We start from the raw sequence: 17,230 nt of genomic DNA on the forward strand, positions 1-17,230 counted from the left end.
CTGAAGCTCTGGCTTGAGCTGTGACGCTGGCCTCTGGTTTCCCTTCAGCTCCATCCTCAGCCCTCCCTGGCGAGGCTGGGGAGGGATGGGGCTGGGTGTGTGTGCGGTGGGGGGAGGATTGAAAAGGGCTGAAGCAGATTCCAGGAGCGCTCCCTCTTTGGTGAACGGAAGGAACGCCCATCAGTTTGCAAAGACTCCTGAGAAGTAGTCAGACGGGAGTGTCCTGGGAGACAGAAGCCAAAACCTGGGACTTTGGCCCCTGCACGGGATTGGCGGGTACAGCAGAGCGGCTGAAAACTCCACAGGGCAGGCTTGTCCTGCCCTCGAAGACCAATAGGTACGACTCTGTCAGCTCCTTCTCCCCAGAAATTCAGAACCTGAGATCGTTCTCATGTGGCCGCACGTTCCCTCATCTGGTTTCTCTCACTCAGAGACGAAGCAGATTCAATAGATTTTTTTGTTTTTCAACACTGTGGCCAACTTATATCTCCATCTGCCTATTTATTTATTTTTCTCCCACATCATGAAGATTTCCCTGTCTCATTATTTCTTCGAAGCATGATTTAAAAAAAAAAAACTATATAATATTTCATCATGTGACTAGACCTTCATTTGTTTAAAACAACATGTATGTGATTTCTGATTTTTAAAAATAGTTTTTGGTAAGCATTCCGTAAGGTTTTTATAATTATTCTGCAGTGTATCACAATTTCAAATAATGCTGCAACAGCCTTGCACACAATTATTTGATCACATCTCTGATTATTTCTTCAGGATAAGTTCCTAGAATTAGATGACTAGGATGGAGGGATTAAAATCTCGAGAAAAGTAGCAACCAAGGCTGCAGGCAACTTGGGGAATTCATAGACCTGAGACGGCAAACCTTAAGAAATATTTCAGTCTTTGTGGGCTGAGAGGCAGGACCCAGGTTATCGTGTGGACTCTTCCTCCACCATTTAAAATTTGAAAAGCTCTCAACTCACAGGCTGGAACAGCCAGGGGACCAGATTTTTTTGTAGGCTGTTCTGCAAGCCCAGCTTTAAGACAGTGGCTCTGGGTCCAGTCTCCAGTGTAGTTTGTGCGTCAGGAACGACCCATCAGTGAAGGAAGTCTTTCCATCTGTCCTCACGGGTGCCTCATGTCAGCATCTCCGCTTCTGTGCGTTCTGGCAGAGGAGGGGCACAAATAGAGCATGGGAACACACAAACGCCTGTGTGCTGTCCACAGGATTAGAAGCCGGGTGGGGCCCGTACTGAGAAGTGAGAGATTACAGAACCGCAAGGATTAGGGTTAACATATGCCAGTGACCACATGGGAGACTGTTGTCCACAGCACTCCCCTCATCATCCGGCTAGACAGTGCAGTCCACACAGGTGGCCATGGGTCTGCCGGGTGTAGATTTCCAAGTGGTCCGGGGGAGGCAGAGGGGTCAGGAGACGGCCCGCCACTGTCTCCAGGGAGACTCCTACATGTAAGGACATGTGGAGGGTACCCGCGTGCACGTTTCTGTGGCTCGTTACTGGAGCTTGTTGTGGCTGATGGGCCAGGACAGCAGTCCTGGTAAAACAGTGAAATACTTCAGTGATTCTCCTTTTAGAGTTAAAGAAAAGTTGTAGGCAAGCAGAGACCTTCAGGTATATGGAGTGCTATTTCCAGATTTCAGTGATGACATAAAAAGTGCTAAGATTTTGAAGAGACAAGAGGATATGTCTTGACCTTAAGAAGGAAGGAGGGAGGGAGATGTGATTGGAAAAGTTCTCTCTGCCGTTTATGTTTCAAGTCCACGGCGACCTGAACCCCGCAGGGATGGCGGGGAGGCCGCTCCAGGAGCCCCTCCTGGTGAGCACACACGTGTCTGACAGTGTAAATGTCTCAGTGGCTTCGTGGTGTCGTTACGCAACCAGTAGAGGAGAAGGTACTGCTGCTTCTGTGTCTCTGGTTCGCTTGGAAAATTTAGCAGGAACTTTTCCTGCATTGAATGCTCTTCTCCCATCTGCTGCCATGTTTAGTAACAGGTGGAAGCACAAGCTTCGGGTGTCCATGTATCACCCAGAAGTCTGGGGGTCTCCCCCCCAGGCCAGGACACTGCCCCACTCCTGCCCTGTGCCGCCCCCCAGGCTGCCCTGCGGCCTTCCGGGCCCCTCAGCATGGGTCTGAAGGACGTTCAGAGCTATGTGGGGACGCAGGCGTCCAAGCTGGGCTCTGAGGAGACCTGAGGCGCTTGGACGCACCTTCCCCCAGGTGCTGCGCCTACATGGCTGGGACGCTCTGCCTGGGAAGGTGTGGGTTTCTGCTAACGCTTTGCATCTGGATATCTTCCTCCTGGGCGGATGGGTCTCTCTCCTTCTCTCTCTCTCTCCCTTTTCCCTTCATGTGCCCCTCTTTCTCTCCTTCCCTCCTGGTTTTTGTTTTTTTCCTTCGCCCCTGCCACCTCCTGCAATGGTTCACCGCTGGGCCACGTGCCATCCTCCACCCCCTCGCACCTGCCACCACTTCCTGCCGCTCTGACCTCAGGATGGGGCCTTCTTTATGGAGTTTGTCCGCAGCCCGCGCACAGCATCATCCGCCTTCTACCCGCAGGTCAGTCCAACCCCAGGGCCCTGCAGCCCATGCATGCCTGTCTGTCAGTTGAAGCCTTGACCTGGCCTTCAGCTCGGTTCTGAAAACACCTGGAATTGGGCTGAAGCCGAGTTTGAGGGGCAGTTGAAACTGAATTTGATCTTGGAGATGCAGTACCTTCTATTGGTAGCGACAGAGGAGTATCAGTGTCCCCGTCTTTGCCCACATGGTTGCCACTGACTCAGCCACATGGTAGCATCTTCCCCTTTAGGTGTTTTTGTCCGTATGATGTAGCAACCTGACTTAAAGGCTGGACTCATTTTTTTTCCTGGTAAGCGCCATAAGGGCAGGGGAGGTTTTATCTTTTTTAACTTGTTATTTTATATTGATTAACCATGTAATTATACAAACACTAGTCTGGCCCACCATCTGCTTTTGTCAATAAAGTATTATCAAAACACAGCCACACCCCTTCAGTCACATCATTGATGGTTGCTTTTGTGCTTTTTCATGCAGAGTTGAGCAGTTCCAACAGGCCTTATAGCCCACAAAGCCTAAAATAATTACCATCTGGTCCTTGACAGAATATATTTGCCAACTTCTGATTTAGAGGATAACTCTTTAACCACATCCTGGTGTGGGCTGGTGGTGGGGTTCTGACTCAGGAGTGGTAGACAAGAGATAACCCACAGAGAGGCCCAGAAGGGGCACCTGTGCCAGAGAGCTGGGTCTGGTCCCCTCCATTAGCTTCTAACTTAGCTTCATGGCGTGACACCTCTTCCTAAGTCTTGCTGGTTGAGGGCAGATGGTGGTTGGTAATTGCAAGCTGCCTCTTGCTACGTTTCTCTGTGTATTTATGGGGCTGGCAAAGTCTGTGTGGTCTTTTTGGCAATTCATTGAGCCTGATGTAGAAGGGCAAATTGGTTCTTTCAGAACCAGGGATGACTGTCTCCCAGGGGACCTTTGGTACTGCCTGGAGGCATTTCTCTCACAGCTGGAGCGGAGGGAGATGATCAGGGGGTCGTGGCTAGCGTCTGGTGAGCAGAAGCCAGGGATGCTGCTGAGCGCCCACGATGCACCCAGCAGTCCCCACACCCAAGGCTTCATGGGTGCTCAGCCACTCTTTGCGACCCCAAGACTGTAGCCTGCCAGGCTCCTCCGTCCATGAGATTCTTCAGGCAAGAATACTGGAGTGGGTTGCCATTTCCTCCTCCAGGGGATCTTCCCTGCTCGGGAATTAAACCTGTGTCTCCTGCGTTACAGGCGGGTACTCTACCGCTGAGCCAGCTGGGAAGCTCCCACAACGAAGGCTTACGGCAGCAGTACCCTAATGGCAGCAGTACCGTGACTGAGATGCTCTGTTTTATTTAGGAGTGATATTTTTTTTATCATCTAATAGAGTATCTGATACTATGCTTCTGGAAATACTCGAGAACCCCGTGTGAGAGAGACCAGGCATCTTGTATTTTGCCAGAAGTGCTCTTGAAGGCTTGCCGTTCTCTCCAGATGTCCGCTGTCCGGTGTAGCCTCTCTAGGTGGGGGGGTCATAGTCCTGCCCATGAGGCTGTTTAAAGGGAACGAGACAGAAAACCATGACGTGAAGCAAAGCGTGCCAGCCCCGAGGCGAGGGTCCAAGACTGAAAGTAAAGGAGGTTTCTGTTTGGGGACCAGAGTGAGTCAGGGGGTGTTTCACTGAGGGAGCAGCCCTTGGAACACAGTGTTTGTAGCCCACATTGGTGGGGAAGGGCATCCCGGCGGGGCACACAGACAGGATTGAACACCGGGGTTGACTCTGCTGGAAACGCAGCCGTGGGTGTGGGGGTGTGTGTGCAGAAGCCCCCAGTTCTGCAAGTGGGGTCTCAGTCCGATAGCTTGTGGAGAGACTGGAAAGATGTCAGGGTAGCGGAGTGATGGGGTTAGAATTGTCCTTTAAGAGGGTGAAGCTGGAGTGCTCGCAGGTAGGGTGTGTGTGGGGTGGGGTCAGGGGGAGCTGGGTGGTTCATGGGCACATCTGGTGGGCCCTGGGAGTCAGCAGAGGAGAGGCCACAGGATGAGGCCTCTCCTTAGGGGTGAAGCGGGAGAAGGGAGCTTCAGGTGTGCCTGAGGTGTGAACCTGGACAAACGGGAAGACTGACGGCTCCCAGGACAGACGTGGGTGAGGAAGATAGGGCTGAAGGGTGGAGCTGCTTGTCTCTGTGCTGTCTCCCTCCTCCCAGCCCTGGGGGACAACACCGGCTTCTTCACTCCTCCTCCGGGGGTTTTCTTTAGTGTAAACCTTGTGGTTTGAGTCAGGTGCTGGTCTGGAGGGTTCACTGTGCACAGTGGCCTCCCATGGCCTCGGTTTGGGGTGCCTGAACTCCCCCTGCTCTGATGGAAGAGGGTGCACGCCTGGTGGGGGATGGTCCCTGGATGCTTTAGCTCTTCCCCCAGGGACCAGCAGGGCCTGGGAAGGAGAGGGACAGGAAGGACCGACCGTACGTGTGAACAGCCAGAAAGGTTTTTGGGTTTTGGCGTTAACTTTTAAATCTCCCGCAGGTGTCTCTGGACCAGACAGCCGCCCCGGTGCTGGACGGCAGCAGCTTAGGGGTGAGCACAGGCCAGTCTGTGGACAGGGGCAACAGCCAGACCTTCGGGAACTCGCAGAGCTTGGGGGAACAGTGCTTCCCCTCCGCAAACTCCAGCGATAGCGGGTGAGACTCAGGAAGACCACCCTTGTGCTCCTGGGCGGTGGGGACGCTCTGACCTCAGAGGCCGCAGAGGCCGGGGGTCTGGATCTTGGGCCCGAGTTCTAACTCAGCTACGAGTTATGTCTGGGAGCCCAGACCAGTCAGTCCTCACCGGCACCTTCTGATGGGACTGGTGGTCCGTGCCCTGCCCTCCTCACAGGCTCCTGTAGAGACGCCACGGCATCAGGCGCTGTGTGGGAGCTGGGCTTGTCCGGGCCTCTCGTCTCTCCAGGCCCATGTCCCCACCAAGGCTGGTGGACGCTTCAGCTCCGGCTGTCCAGGGCACAAGAAAGGCATGCATGTTTCTGCTTCCTTGTTGCTCACGAGGGTAGAACAGCAGGTTCTCTTCTGCTTTTGGAAGAGGAACTGGGAATGTCTAGGCTAGAGAAGGCCGGGACAGACACAAGTCAGAATGCCTGGCTGAATTACAGAGAACACACTCCATCTCACGGCATAGAGCCTCAGGCAGCTGGTCCTGCCTCAGGGAACCAAGGTCTCTGCCGCTGATGATGTTCGCACGACAGAGTGGCCTCTGTCCAAATGCTTGTCACGGGGACTCAGGTATCGGAAGGAAGTTCACTTCCAGGGTCTTTCTTTAAATGCTGCTTTAACCCTGGAGGTTCTGAAATGCTCCGGTGGGTCCTAGACCCGCCGAGTAGGAAGAGGAGGCCAAGACAGGGACACCCGGGGCGGGGGATGGGGGTTAAGGAGCTTCCAGGTAAGCCCCAGGTTTGGTGTGACCTGTGCCTGTGTGTCCCGTGCCCAGGGACCTGGGTTTAGTTGCTGAGTATTCAGCATCTTTATGATCCGTCATATCATCAAGGAAGAGCTCGCGCAGCAGGTGATGGAAAGCTCTGGGCACTGGGAGCAGGCAGACGGGGTTCAAATGTGGACCCTTGATGCCTCCTGGCTCTTTGACCTTCACCAGTTCTTTTTTTTGGCCGTACCATGTGGCATGTGGGATCTCGGTTCCCCAACCAGGGATTGAACCTGTGCCTTGTACGTTGAAAGCTCGGAGTCTTAACTACTGGACTGCCAGGGAAGTCCCCTTCACCAGCATCTTTCACGTCTCCAAGTTCAAAAGGGTGGCTGTTACTGTTGTGTTTAGTGTCATTGACCGTTTTGGACTTGGTGGGCGTCAGTCCCTGCTCAGTATTTATACATGTTAACCTCCCAGCAACCCTGGAGGACAGGAACAGTGTCCTCCCCAGTTTTTAGATGGGGAAACTGAAGCCAAGCAAAACCAGAGGCCCTCCCACTGGTGGTGATGACCGTGGGGTTCTGTCCCCCGTGCTCTGACCACAGTACCTAGTGCTTGTGTGCATGCTAAGTCGCTCAGTCGAGTCCAGCTCTGTGCAACCCCATGGACTGTAGCCCACCAGGCTCTCCTCTGTCCATGGGCATTCTCCAGGCAAGAATACTGGAGTGGGTTGCCATGCCCTCCTCCAGGGGATCTTCCCAGCCCAGGGATCGAACCCTCATCTCCTGCAGCTCCCACACTGTGGGCAGATTCTTGACCGCTGAGGCACCAGGGGAGAAGGGTGTGATGTGCGGGAGGCCCAGAGCTTCCCTCCAGGGAAATATCTTGGAAGCGGTTGGGCCTGACAGATTGTTCAAAGGGGAGATGCTTGTTAAAGGAAGCCAGTTAGGACACAAAACCACTTTGAAATCTTTTTTTTTAATGAATGTGTTTAATGGGAGGACAGTTGCTTGACAGTGTTGTGTCAGTGTCTGCCCTCCAGCCGTGTGAGTCAGTCGTAGGCACACCCGTGTCCCCTCCCTCGCTCGCGCCCTCCCACCGCACCCCTCTAGACTGTCGGAGCACCGGGCTGAGCTCGCTGTGTCCAGAGCTCCTGCCCTTCAGCTAACTGAGTATTTCACATGTGGTACCGTGTATGTTTCAGCGACTGTCTCATTCATCCCACCCTCTTCTGCCCCTGCTGGGTCTGTAAGTCTGCTCTGTAGGTCTGAGTCTCTATTTCTGCCCCACAAATAGCTTTATCAGATCAGCCCAACCAGCCCAGCCTGAGGGCAACCATGATGTCGTATATAGTCCCTGGGGGACACGGGGACCCAAGGATGGGGTTTAAAGACATATATATATATGTACACTTATTTCGAAAGAGCTTCCCTTGTGGCTCAGATGGAAAAGAATCTGCCTGCGGTGTTTGATCCCTGGGTTGGGAAGATCTCCTGGAGAAGGAAATGGCAACCCACTCCAGTATTCCTGCCTGGAGAATTCCATGGACAGAGGAGCTTGGTGGGCTATAGTAAATGGGGTCCCAAAGAGTTGGGCACAACTGAGCGACTAACACACACACACACATGCTTTGGAAGCAGGTCAGCCCCTCTGAGATATCCCCAGGATGTAGCTGTCCATACTTTGCTTCAGTGTCTTCAGTGTCCAGATCATCCTGGCTTCCTTCTCTGTTTGCAGCACTCAGCAACTGGCGGCCAGCTCTCTGACATCTTCCTCCACCCTGGTGGAGATCCTGGAGGCCATGAAGCACCCCTCGTAAGTGGCTGAATGCAGGGGGTCAGAGGATCCCATGGCGTGACCCAGGGTGCAGCTCAGGCAGTGGGGTTTGGAGGGTTTCTACCTGACTTCTCAACAGCTGTGTGGCCTTGGGCAATTTACTTGACCTCTCTGAGCCCTGTTACTGTGTTTGTAAAGTAGGACTACAGTGGTTGAGTCACAGGTATTCTGAAGGCCAGGTCTCCCCCTCCCTTCTCCTTTCCCCTGTCACACCTTCCTGTGTCCCGCCGCAGGGATTTCTCTGGGTCTGGGAAGCGTGGGGAGAGATTGCACTGTGAGGGTCCTCACTTCAGTGGGGGAAGTCTCCTCTTTTTCTACCCTCTCTCCTTGTTGCCTCCTTGGAACTCAGGACAGGTGTCCAGCTGCTCCCTGAGCAGAAGGGCCTGTCGCCAAGCTGCTTCATCAGCGCGGAGGTGGTGCACTGGCTGGTGAACACCGTGGAGGGGGTGCAGACGCAGGCCATGGCCATCGACCTCATGCAGGTGAGACAGCGCGCCGGGCGGGGCGCCGCGGGCCGGCTCGCTTTCAAAGGCACTTCTGTACCTGACTTAAATGTGAGGCAGGAGCTGCCGTGTGCGCTGAGGTGTTCTGGGCAGACTCTGCTTCTGACCCTCGGGGGGAGTCCCATGAAAAGTGCCCAGGCCAAGCCCTGTCTCTGCCTCAGCGCCTGCCTGGCCCCCTGTGCTTCCCAGAGCGCCGGGCACAGCCGAGTGTGGTCTCTGTGCATCCCGTTCATCCTCTGCCCTGACCGGGCCCCTTGTGAACAGGGCCGCTCCGACCAGGTGTTTCCACGTCACCAGTGCCTGAGTATTGTTTGGCACGTGGTAGGCACTGAGCCAGCCCTCACTGAATTTAATGACGTCGTTCAGAACTGGGATTGAACTTGAGAAGTGGGCAAGGGAAAGCTCAGCGCACACCGTCCTGTCCACACAGAGGCCCCCACGGAGAATCAGTGACGTTTGATCGATATGTGTCCGTATAATGAAATTATTAAAGACATACATGAGAATTATATTACACTAACCATTTATTTCTGGATAGAGAGGAAGGGAGTGAGACATGGGAGAATCCATAGAGATTTTAAAGTTTTGTTTAGTTTTCTTTGGCTCCGCTGCATGGCTTGCCGGATCTTAAACAAAAATCTCTTAAGTCTGTATAGCAAAAAGTTAAATTAGTCGAAGGTGGCTGATGGTATGACCTGGATTTTCTTTGTACTTGTCTATGTGTTTGAAATATCTAATGACACTATATTATGAGTTTGCATGTTATAATGTAATCTGTATCAGGCACAGCATTTAACACAGTGCAACCGATATAGCTGATGGGGAGGAGAGTGGGGTCTGAGGGGTTCCCCTGCAGGAATTTCAGAGTTTCGCTCACTCTCCTTCTAGAAAATGCTGGAAGAGCAGCTCATCACACACGCCTCTGGTGAAGCCTGGCGGACCTTCATCTACGGCTTCTATTTCTACAAGATCGTAATGGACAGAGATCCTGAGCGAGGTGAGGCTGACTGTTGCCTACGAAGCAGGTATTTCCTGGCGATGCGCCCCTCAAACTACAGGGCTGCTCAGGCTCCTTGTGTGATGCCGTCCCCTCGGTTGATGGACATGTCAACCTCCCTGAGCAGCTGTACTTACTTTGAGCATCACCGGAGGATAAAATAGTTTTTTAATTGAAATAGAGGTCACGCAACATGAAACTAACCATTTTATTTATTTTTGCCTTTTTATTTTTGGTCATGCCACGTGGCTTGTGGTATCTTGGTTCCCCGATCAAGGGTTGAACCTAGGACCACCACTGTGAAAGTGCCTAACCACTGGACCACTGGGAACTTCCCCCAAACTAAGCATTTTACAGGGGACAGTTCAGTGACACATAGGGCTCACAGTATCGCATAGCCACCACCTCTGTCTAGTTCCATGACCTTTTCATCACCCTGAAGGGAAACCCCATTCTCACGGGTGCTCCCTCCCAAACTCCGCTTCGCCCATCCCCTGGCGACCAGTCAGCCGTCTGTCTCTAAAGGCTGGCGCGTTCTGGACACTTCCCCCCAAGTGGCCTCACGCCCTCCGCGGCCTTTCATGGCTGGCTTCTTCGCGCCGTGTTTTCAGATTCACTGCGTCAGGCGTGAATCGGTGAGAGAACACGAGCAGCCGCGCTAAGGGCCCCCCACCGCCCTCCGCAGTGGCTGTGCAGCAGCCCACCACCTGGCACACAACGGCAGTGGATGACTTCGCCAGCTTCCAGCGCAAGTGGTTCGAGGTGGCCTTCGTGGCAGAGGAGCTCCTGCATTCGGAGATCCCCGCCTTCCTGCTGCCCTGGCTGCCCAGCCGGCCAGCCTCCTATGCCAGCAGGCACAGCTCCTTCAGCCGCAGCTTCGGGGGCCGCAGCCAGGCCGCCGCGCTCTTGGGTAGGTGCCTGGGCCGGTGGGGCCCGGGGAGTCCTGGCGGGTAGCCAGCCGGAAGGGCGATGCCGTGGGAACCAGGGTTAGGGCCACCGTGACTGTCACGCTGGGACTGTCAACGCTGCGGGCTCCTGTGCAGCTCCCACCGGCTGAGTGGGGCACGTGCATTACTGTCCCAGCCAACCAGCAGGGCTCGGCAGTTGTCAGATCAGGCCAGGTGGTACTCCTGCATGGACCGGACAGACAGTGTGGCCACTTTTCCCAGGGGGTCAGGACACGGAGTGTGAGCGACTATTCTCTGCTGGTTTAACCCCTGCCAGAGGCTGCCCCCACACCAGAGCATCTCAGGACCTCAGAAGAGGAAGGGGTCTCAGAGGTGGTCCATTCCAGGCACTCACTCTGAGCGTGGACCTCCCCTCTGTCCTCCCGACTAAATGTGCTTACCTTGGGGCATGCACCCCAGGACCCTTCCCTAAGGTGGGGTGAATACATGCTTATTGAATGGTGGTGACCTGATTTTGAGAACCAGACCGATGAGTTGAGATATGAGTTCTAGGCAAGGTGTCATGAGATTCCCCGCACAGGCAGGCTGGAGAGACCCCGAAAACCCCCCAGAAGAAGGGGAACAAACGTAACACAGCCCAGACTCCGGTGAAACTCCTCTTTGTACTTGGTCAGCCTGGAAGTGCCCGGCTAACTCGAGTTCTTGCCTGGCTGGTGGAATGGAAACCTTGCTGGTTTCCAGATCGGCAGAGTCACCCAGAGCCACCGTGCCCTGTGTGAGTGGTGGGGGCAGGGCACCGCCCATCACCAAGGCCCCCCAGGCACGGGTGCAGGGCCCCGTGTGTTGCACTTACTCCTTGTCAGGGTTTCTGCTTCTGGGAGAAGTGTTGTCGTCTTGGTTCTTGACAGTCTCTTCAGGACCATCCTGGGTGTCAGGGGTTCGATGATTCTGGAACTAGGCAGAATCTTTCACGTGTGCATGGTTTCCGGGAAAACACTCTTACTATTCCAAGAACTCGCATGATTGTTAGAGTGGACTGCTTCCCATGGAGAAGGGCCACTCCATTCGAGGGGGAGGGAGGAAACGGGGCCGATCTCAGTTTACAGAAGCCCCGGGTCTGGCCTCACCCAGAAAGACAGACCAGAGCCCTGGCTTTTGTTTACTTCTGAGCCAGCTTCAGGCCTTTGGTCAGGAACTCTACGTCTGACTCATCTCTAAAACACCCATCTTGGTTGAGAAGGATTTGTGAGCAGGAGCCCAGATCAGATGAGCTACTTTGGTGCTGACCTGGCATCAGTGAGCAGCACTCAGTCACTGGGACAGGGTATTGCATATGTATGCTCATTCATGTCTGACTCTACGACGCCATGGACTAGCCCACTAGGCTCCTCTGTCCATGGGGATTCTCCAGGCAAGAATGTTGAAGTGGGTTGCCATTTTCTTCTCGAGAAGGGTCTTCTGAACGCAGGGATCGAACCCATGTCTCCTGCGTTGAGGAGGATTCTTTACCTCTAGGGCCACTTGGGAATCCTGGGACAGAGTGTTAGATTTCAATAAGAGTTTCCATTTCTTAAGAACTATTACAGAGCTATTGCCTTCCTGGGTTGAAACCAAAGAGCAAAACCCCCTCCTCACTCTGGTCGAGGCTGCTTGGTCTCTGGAATCGGAAGATCTGGGGCTCAGCCTGGCTGAGGTTCTGACTCTGATCTTGGCCAGGACAGTTCCCCTCCATGGGCTGCCGTTTCCTCATCTGTAGATCTGGGGCTGGATTAGATTAGAGGAGGCAAGCTATGAACAAAGAGGCCTATTTGTTCATTTGGTTTTAGAGCACTTTTAGGTTCACAGCAAAATTGAGCAGAAACTACAGAGTTTCTGTATGCTCCCTGCCCGCCCCTGCCTCCCCCGCTATCGACATATCCCCACTGAAGTGGGATGTCTGTTACAGTCAGTGCCCTACACCAGCACTTCATTATCAACCAGGCCCATGGTTTCCCTTAGAGTCTGCTCTGGGTGTTCTGCCTTTTATGGGTTTAGACAAATGTATAAGGACACATGTCACCATTATGGGGCTTCCTGGGTGGCACTAGTGGTGAAGAACCCTCCTTGCAGTGTGGGAGACATAGGAGATGCGGGTTCTGTCTTCGAGTCAGGAAGAGCCCCTGGAGGAGGGCAGGGCAACTCATTCCAGTGTTCGTGCCTGGAGGAGCCCATGGACAGAGGAGCCTAGCGGGCTACAGTCCACAGTCCATAGCGTCGCAAAGAGCTGGACGTGACAAAGCAACTTAGCACAGCGCAGCAGCACTCGCCATTATAGTATCACACAGAGTAGGCTCACTGCCCTAAAAATCTGCCTGTTTTTGTAAATAAAGTTTTATTGGAACATGGTATGCTCATTCATTTAGGTAATGTCTGGCTGCTTTTGCACTCTTAATAGCAGCATTGAGTAGTGAGAACAGAGACGTTATAGCTGCACAACCTAAAATACTTACCACCTGGACCTTCATAGCATACACTTGCCGAGCCCTGGACTAGACGGCCTTCAGGAAGCGTCTAGACCCTCCAGTTGCATGTCGATGTGCTCGGGTGCTTGCTCCTCCTCCTCATCCCCTGCCTTCCTTTCCCTCCCCTGGGCACCTGCCGGCCTGCACGCTGACGTAGCCGCCACTGTCCCGGAGCAGAGGACCGTGACCCTGGACGTGGACGTGAACAACCGCACGGACCGGCTGGAGTGGTGCAGCTGTTACTACCACGGCAACTTCTCTCTGAATGCGGCCTTCGAGATCAAGCTGCACTGGATGGCTGTGACCGCCGCCGTGCTCTTTGAGATGGTGAGCCCCCGGGTGTGGTCGGGCCTGTGTAGGGATTCTCATCCCTTAAACAACTGTTCTCAGTTCAGGCTCCTGTTACCTTCACCTGGACGGTTGCAACAGCCTCTCTCAAAAAATTAAACACTGTCAAGAATTCAAACAGTTGGAAAAGGTGTCGATCAGGGGGTGTCTGAGCCTTGGGGCTCCTGACATGTAGGACGGGTGTTCTCTGTCAGGAGCAGGGGCCTGGCCTGTGTACCGTAGGTTGTTGAACGGCATCCTTGCTCTCTACCCACAGTGGCACCCCCTCCTGTGTCAAACAAAAATGTCTCCAGATTTTGCTAGTGTCCCCAGGGAGGGGGGCATTGCCCCCAGTTGAGAATCCCTGGTGTAGAGCAAAAAGCAACCCTCTCTCCCACCCTCCCCCTGTTCTCTGGAACTTCCATCTACTGCCCTGACACTTTACTGGTACTGTGGAGACATTCTGTGCAGGCTGAGGCCCTGTCGCTTTTTTTTTACAGATAATTTTCTGAGAATTTCCTGTCACCTGTGTATCTTCTATATAAATAAGTCGGCCTCTTTTTTTTTTTTTAATTGCTTTTGCCTCATTTTGGGGGAAAGGTTTTTTAAAATAACGTTGTTTCTTAAAAGTTAACATATGTGGGATTTCCCTGGCAAGTCCAGTGGTTAAGACTCAGTACTTCCACTGCAGGGGGGCTCGGGTTCGATCCCCCGTCCAGAAAGCTGAGATTCTGCATGCTGCTTGGTACAGGAAAAAAAGAAGTGGTGCATAACAGGAAACTGTGTTTCTGTGCTTCCCATCAGGTCCAGGGTTGGCATCGCAAGGCTACCTCGTGTGGCTTTCTGTTGGTCCCGGTTTTGGAGGGGCCCTTTGCTCTGCCCAGTTACCTGTACGGTGACCCGCTCCGGGCCCAGCTGTTCATCCCACTCAACGTCGGCTGCCTGCTCAAGGAGGGCAGCGAGCACCTGTTTGACAGTAAGAGGCACCCCCCTCCTGCACAGAGCCCGCCCCCCGCCCCGCCACCAGGGTTGCCCCCTGAGGCACCAGGAGGGAGCTCAGCTTCTCGTGGGTGGTGAAAAGAAGGGGCCTCTGGGCAAGAGACCAGCGTTTCATCCTGGTTTCTTCACTTAGTGGCTGGCCAGCCCTGGACAAGCCACCTAATGTCTCTGAGCCTCAAATGGCCTTGTTTCTAAAGTGGGGGTGGCCAGAGCTGCCTTGCCAGCTCAGCGAGACTCTCATGTGGCCTGGGGAGCATGGTGGGTGGGAGGGGCACTGCTGTTTGGGCTCTCCCGCGCCCTCCTCTCTCCGCGCCCTCCTCTCTCCGCTCCAGCCTGACTGGCTTGGGTGGCAGGAAGCTGAGCCGCGCGGGAGGCTTGCACCTGCTGCTCCACGCAGCAGGGCTGGAGAGGGGAGGCGCCGAAAGCAGAGCAGGACGCGGTGCGCTGTAGTGCACGGCTGAGGCACCTCAGCGCCTGGAGGGCTCCGGTCCCACAGCACAGGGAGGCAGGGCAGAAGGAGGATGGAGGCCCCGAGCCCAGCCCTCCCCCAGAACGGAGCGCATGGGGCCAGCCTCGCCTGCCTGGCTCCAGGGGTGGGTGTGCACAGATCGAGGGGTGAGCTGCATTCACAGCACGGACTTCTCATCACCAAGCGCGCTGCGATGAGCATATTGTTAGCTCCTGCAAAGCGTTCCATAAGCTCACAGATGACCTTTTTATAAGGAAAATCTGGAGTCACTGCTGGTCATCCGAGCCCTTTAGCTTCCTAGGTGTAGAAATTATCAGTGTGGAAGAAGAAACCTTTGAGGCAAAGGAGGTGCTTTTCCCCGAGTTCTCGTGAGTCTGTGGCGTGGTTGGTGGCAGAGAACCATTCTCCCCCACCCCCATGCCGGGGTGCAAAGAGCTCTTGTTCTGAAGGTACATCTGTATGTTTTTTACATGTTGAAAGACATTTTTGAAGAGACACAACATTTTCAGCAGTAGCTGGGGATCCAGGCGAGCTGCATGACCCTGGAGGCCATAGATCCCGTGGTCCTTAGAGTTTATGACATTCCCCCACCCTCCACGCTCTTGTTTCCTCTTGTGGTATGGCTGCGGAGGGACCGTTTTCTGCAGTCCTGAAATGCCAGATGTTTATATCCGTGTCTGATGACTTTAAGCCAGGGACAGCCTCCTACTGCTGTTGTTAATATGTTGTGGAGAAGGCGAGATCTTCAAGCACACCATCCAAAGACTCTTCTGGGGTCTCCCACCTTCGCTGTAACTGGGCAGGAGTGCTCACAGGGCTGGTCCCAGAGGACATTGCTGTATGAGCTGATGGTTTTCCCTGCCAGTTGTAACCCAGTCTGCAAGACCAGCATCCTCTGTTGGTTGCCGTGGTTACGGCTGAAAGAAAGGCATCCTAGTTGAAAGGAATAAGGACTTGAATCTGAAAATCGATTTTCTTGCTTCTGTGCCATCTCTCCTCCTGTCCTCTCCCCTTCTGATAAGGAATTCAATATCTTAAAAACATGACGGGAACGTGCTGTGTCTTGTTTTTACCAACTAAAGCCAAAGTCTTTTTTTTTTTTTTTCTCTTTGGTTACCCACAATCCTCACATCTATCGTACATATAAAATTCCAAAGAAGGAAAGAGCAGTCAAGCCTCTGCAGGCTCCCCTGGCCTCTGGGACGCCGTCTTGAGTGCTTGCTGCTCTAGTGCTCAGCACCCTGACCCCAAGAGCAGCCCCAGCCCATGGCCTCTGCTGTGTGACAACTGCCTCAGCCCTGCCACCTCCTTGCCCTGCTCCTCTCCTCACACCAGCCAGGCCACAGCATGAAGTAGGCAGTGGGGGCGGGCACCCATCTACCCTACTCCACTCCCCTCCCCAGCTGATCACTTTTCCAAAAACGATTTTTATATTGATTTGCTTCAGTTTCCCCACCCCTAAACTGGAAGATTGGTAAATCGTTTTTCTCTCCTCGGAAGCAAATAGCATGCACTTAAAGCTTATTCTTTTGCTTGGATTTAATATCCTGCTCCTTTCTGCTTTTGGCACAGACTTCATTAGAATGAGTCTCATAGCAAGTTCTGGCAGCTCACACTGGTCGCTGAGGACTTGTGTTCCTCCCCTCTCTAGACCTTGATGGAGCTTGGAGGCTGTCATTCTCTTTAGGACGTCCCTTCTTTGGGGTGGAGTCCAGTCCTTCTGGAAGCTGGAAAAGCAGAGCTCGGGCTCAAGGAGGGAGAATTGCCAAGAGTAGTAAGGGATCACAGAGGCCGGACCCAGGGCTGATTGTAAACCTTGGAATAGCAATTCAGCATTTATTCTTTTTTTCCTTTCAGGCTTTGAACCAGAAACATACTGGGACCGAATGCACCTTTTCCAGGAAGCCATTGCACACAGGTTTGTTCTTAGCAAGAAGGAAGCATGGGGAGGCCTCAGTGTTTGTCTCAAACAATGAAGCTAGTCCATTCCCTTTCCTGGGAGACAGACCCGGGCCACCAAGGACAGATTTACTGCCTATCTCCTACGGGTCCCTCTGCCGTGGTTCCAGAGATGAGCACCTCCTGTCCAGTTCCTGGAGCTGCAGTTTTTCAGGCCTGATTCCCTCTCATTCGTGTTGGTGGGAGAGCAGAGAGCCATCTCCTCAGCCTCCACCCAGAGCCAAACTTGCCAGGAGATGAAAACCAGTAGAATTTTTCAGGAGCCCCTTGACCCATGTTGAGAAGACAATGAACACTTAACAAGCAATAGATACATTCAGTGGCTACTTACTGATACCTGCTGTGTGTAGCAAGGAAGGCCTGTCCTAGGCTCAGACCAGTCCAGCTCTGTCTCCAGAGTGTCACTGGCTCAGTGTCCGGTGGCTGCCTTGTGTCACCCATGGAAAATCAAAGCCTCCTGTGCTGCGTTTAGGGTCGTACCACCTTGCTCAGGGGCCCTCAGCTGGCCCAGCCCCACCGTGTACACACACACCCACTGTGCACACAACACTGTGCACACACACACCCTGTACACATACGCACACCGGGCACACAGACCTCACTGTGCACACCCCTTCCACTATACACACACCCACATACCGTGAACACACGTCCCCACTGTGGACACACGTCCCCACTGTGCACGCACACACTCTCACTGTGCACGCACACACTCTCACTGTGCACGCACACACTCTCACTGTGCA

General features: G+C 53.7%; 1 protein-coding gene across 4 annotated transcripts in view; it reads left to right on the forward strand.

The window, feature by feature from the left end:
• DEPDC5 (DEP domain containing 5, GATOR1 subcomplex subunit) overlaps positions 1 to 17,230 on the forward strand; it is a 72,923-nt gene that overhangs the window by 53,363 nt on the left and 2,330 nt on the right. For 2 of the 4 annotated variants that reach the window (XM_040251149.1, XM_040251150.1), the window contains exons 33-41: positions 2,515 to 2,580; positions 5,095 to 5,249; positions 7,723 to 7,800; positions 8,171 to 8,303; positions 9,213 to 9,321; positions 10,007 to 10,231; positions 12,888 to 13,057; positions 13,862 to 14,033; positions 16,383 to 16,443. In XM_040251149.1, coding sequence (XP_040107083.1) covers positions 2,515 to 2,580; positions 5,095 to 5,249; positions 7,723 to 7,800; positions 8,171 to 8,303; positions 9,213 to 9,321; positions 10,007 to 10,231; positions 12,888 to 13,057; positions 13,862 to 14,033; positions 16,383 to 16,443 — 1,169 coding nt within the window. The remainder of the gene's footprint in view (positions 1 to 2,514; positions 2,581 to 5,094; positions 5,250 to 7,722; positions 7,801 to 8,170; positions 8,304 to 9,212; positions 9,322 to 10,006; positions 10,232 to 12,887; positions 13,058 to 13,861; positions 14,034 to 16,382; positions 16,444 to 17,230) is intronic. The other 2 variants (XM_040251151.1, XM_040251152.1) reach the window with 1 other exon arrangement.

Source organism: Oryx dammah, unplaced genomic scaffold (genome assembly GCF_014754425.2).
Source record: "Oryx dammah isolate SB20612 unplaced genomic scaffold, SCBI_Odam_1.1 HiC_scaffold_12, whole genome shotgun sequence".
Lineage (NCBI taxonomy): Eukaryota > Metazoa > Chordata > Mammalia > Artiodactyla > Bovidae > Oryx > Oryx dammah.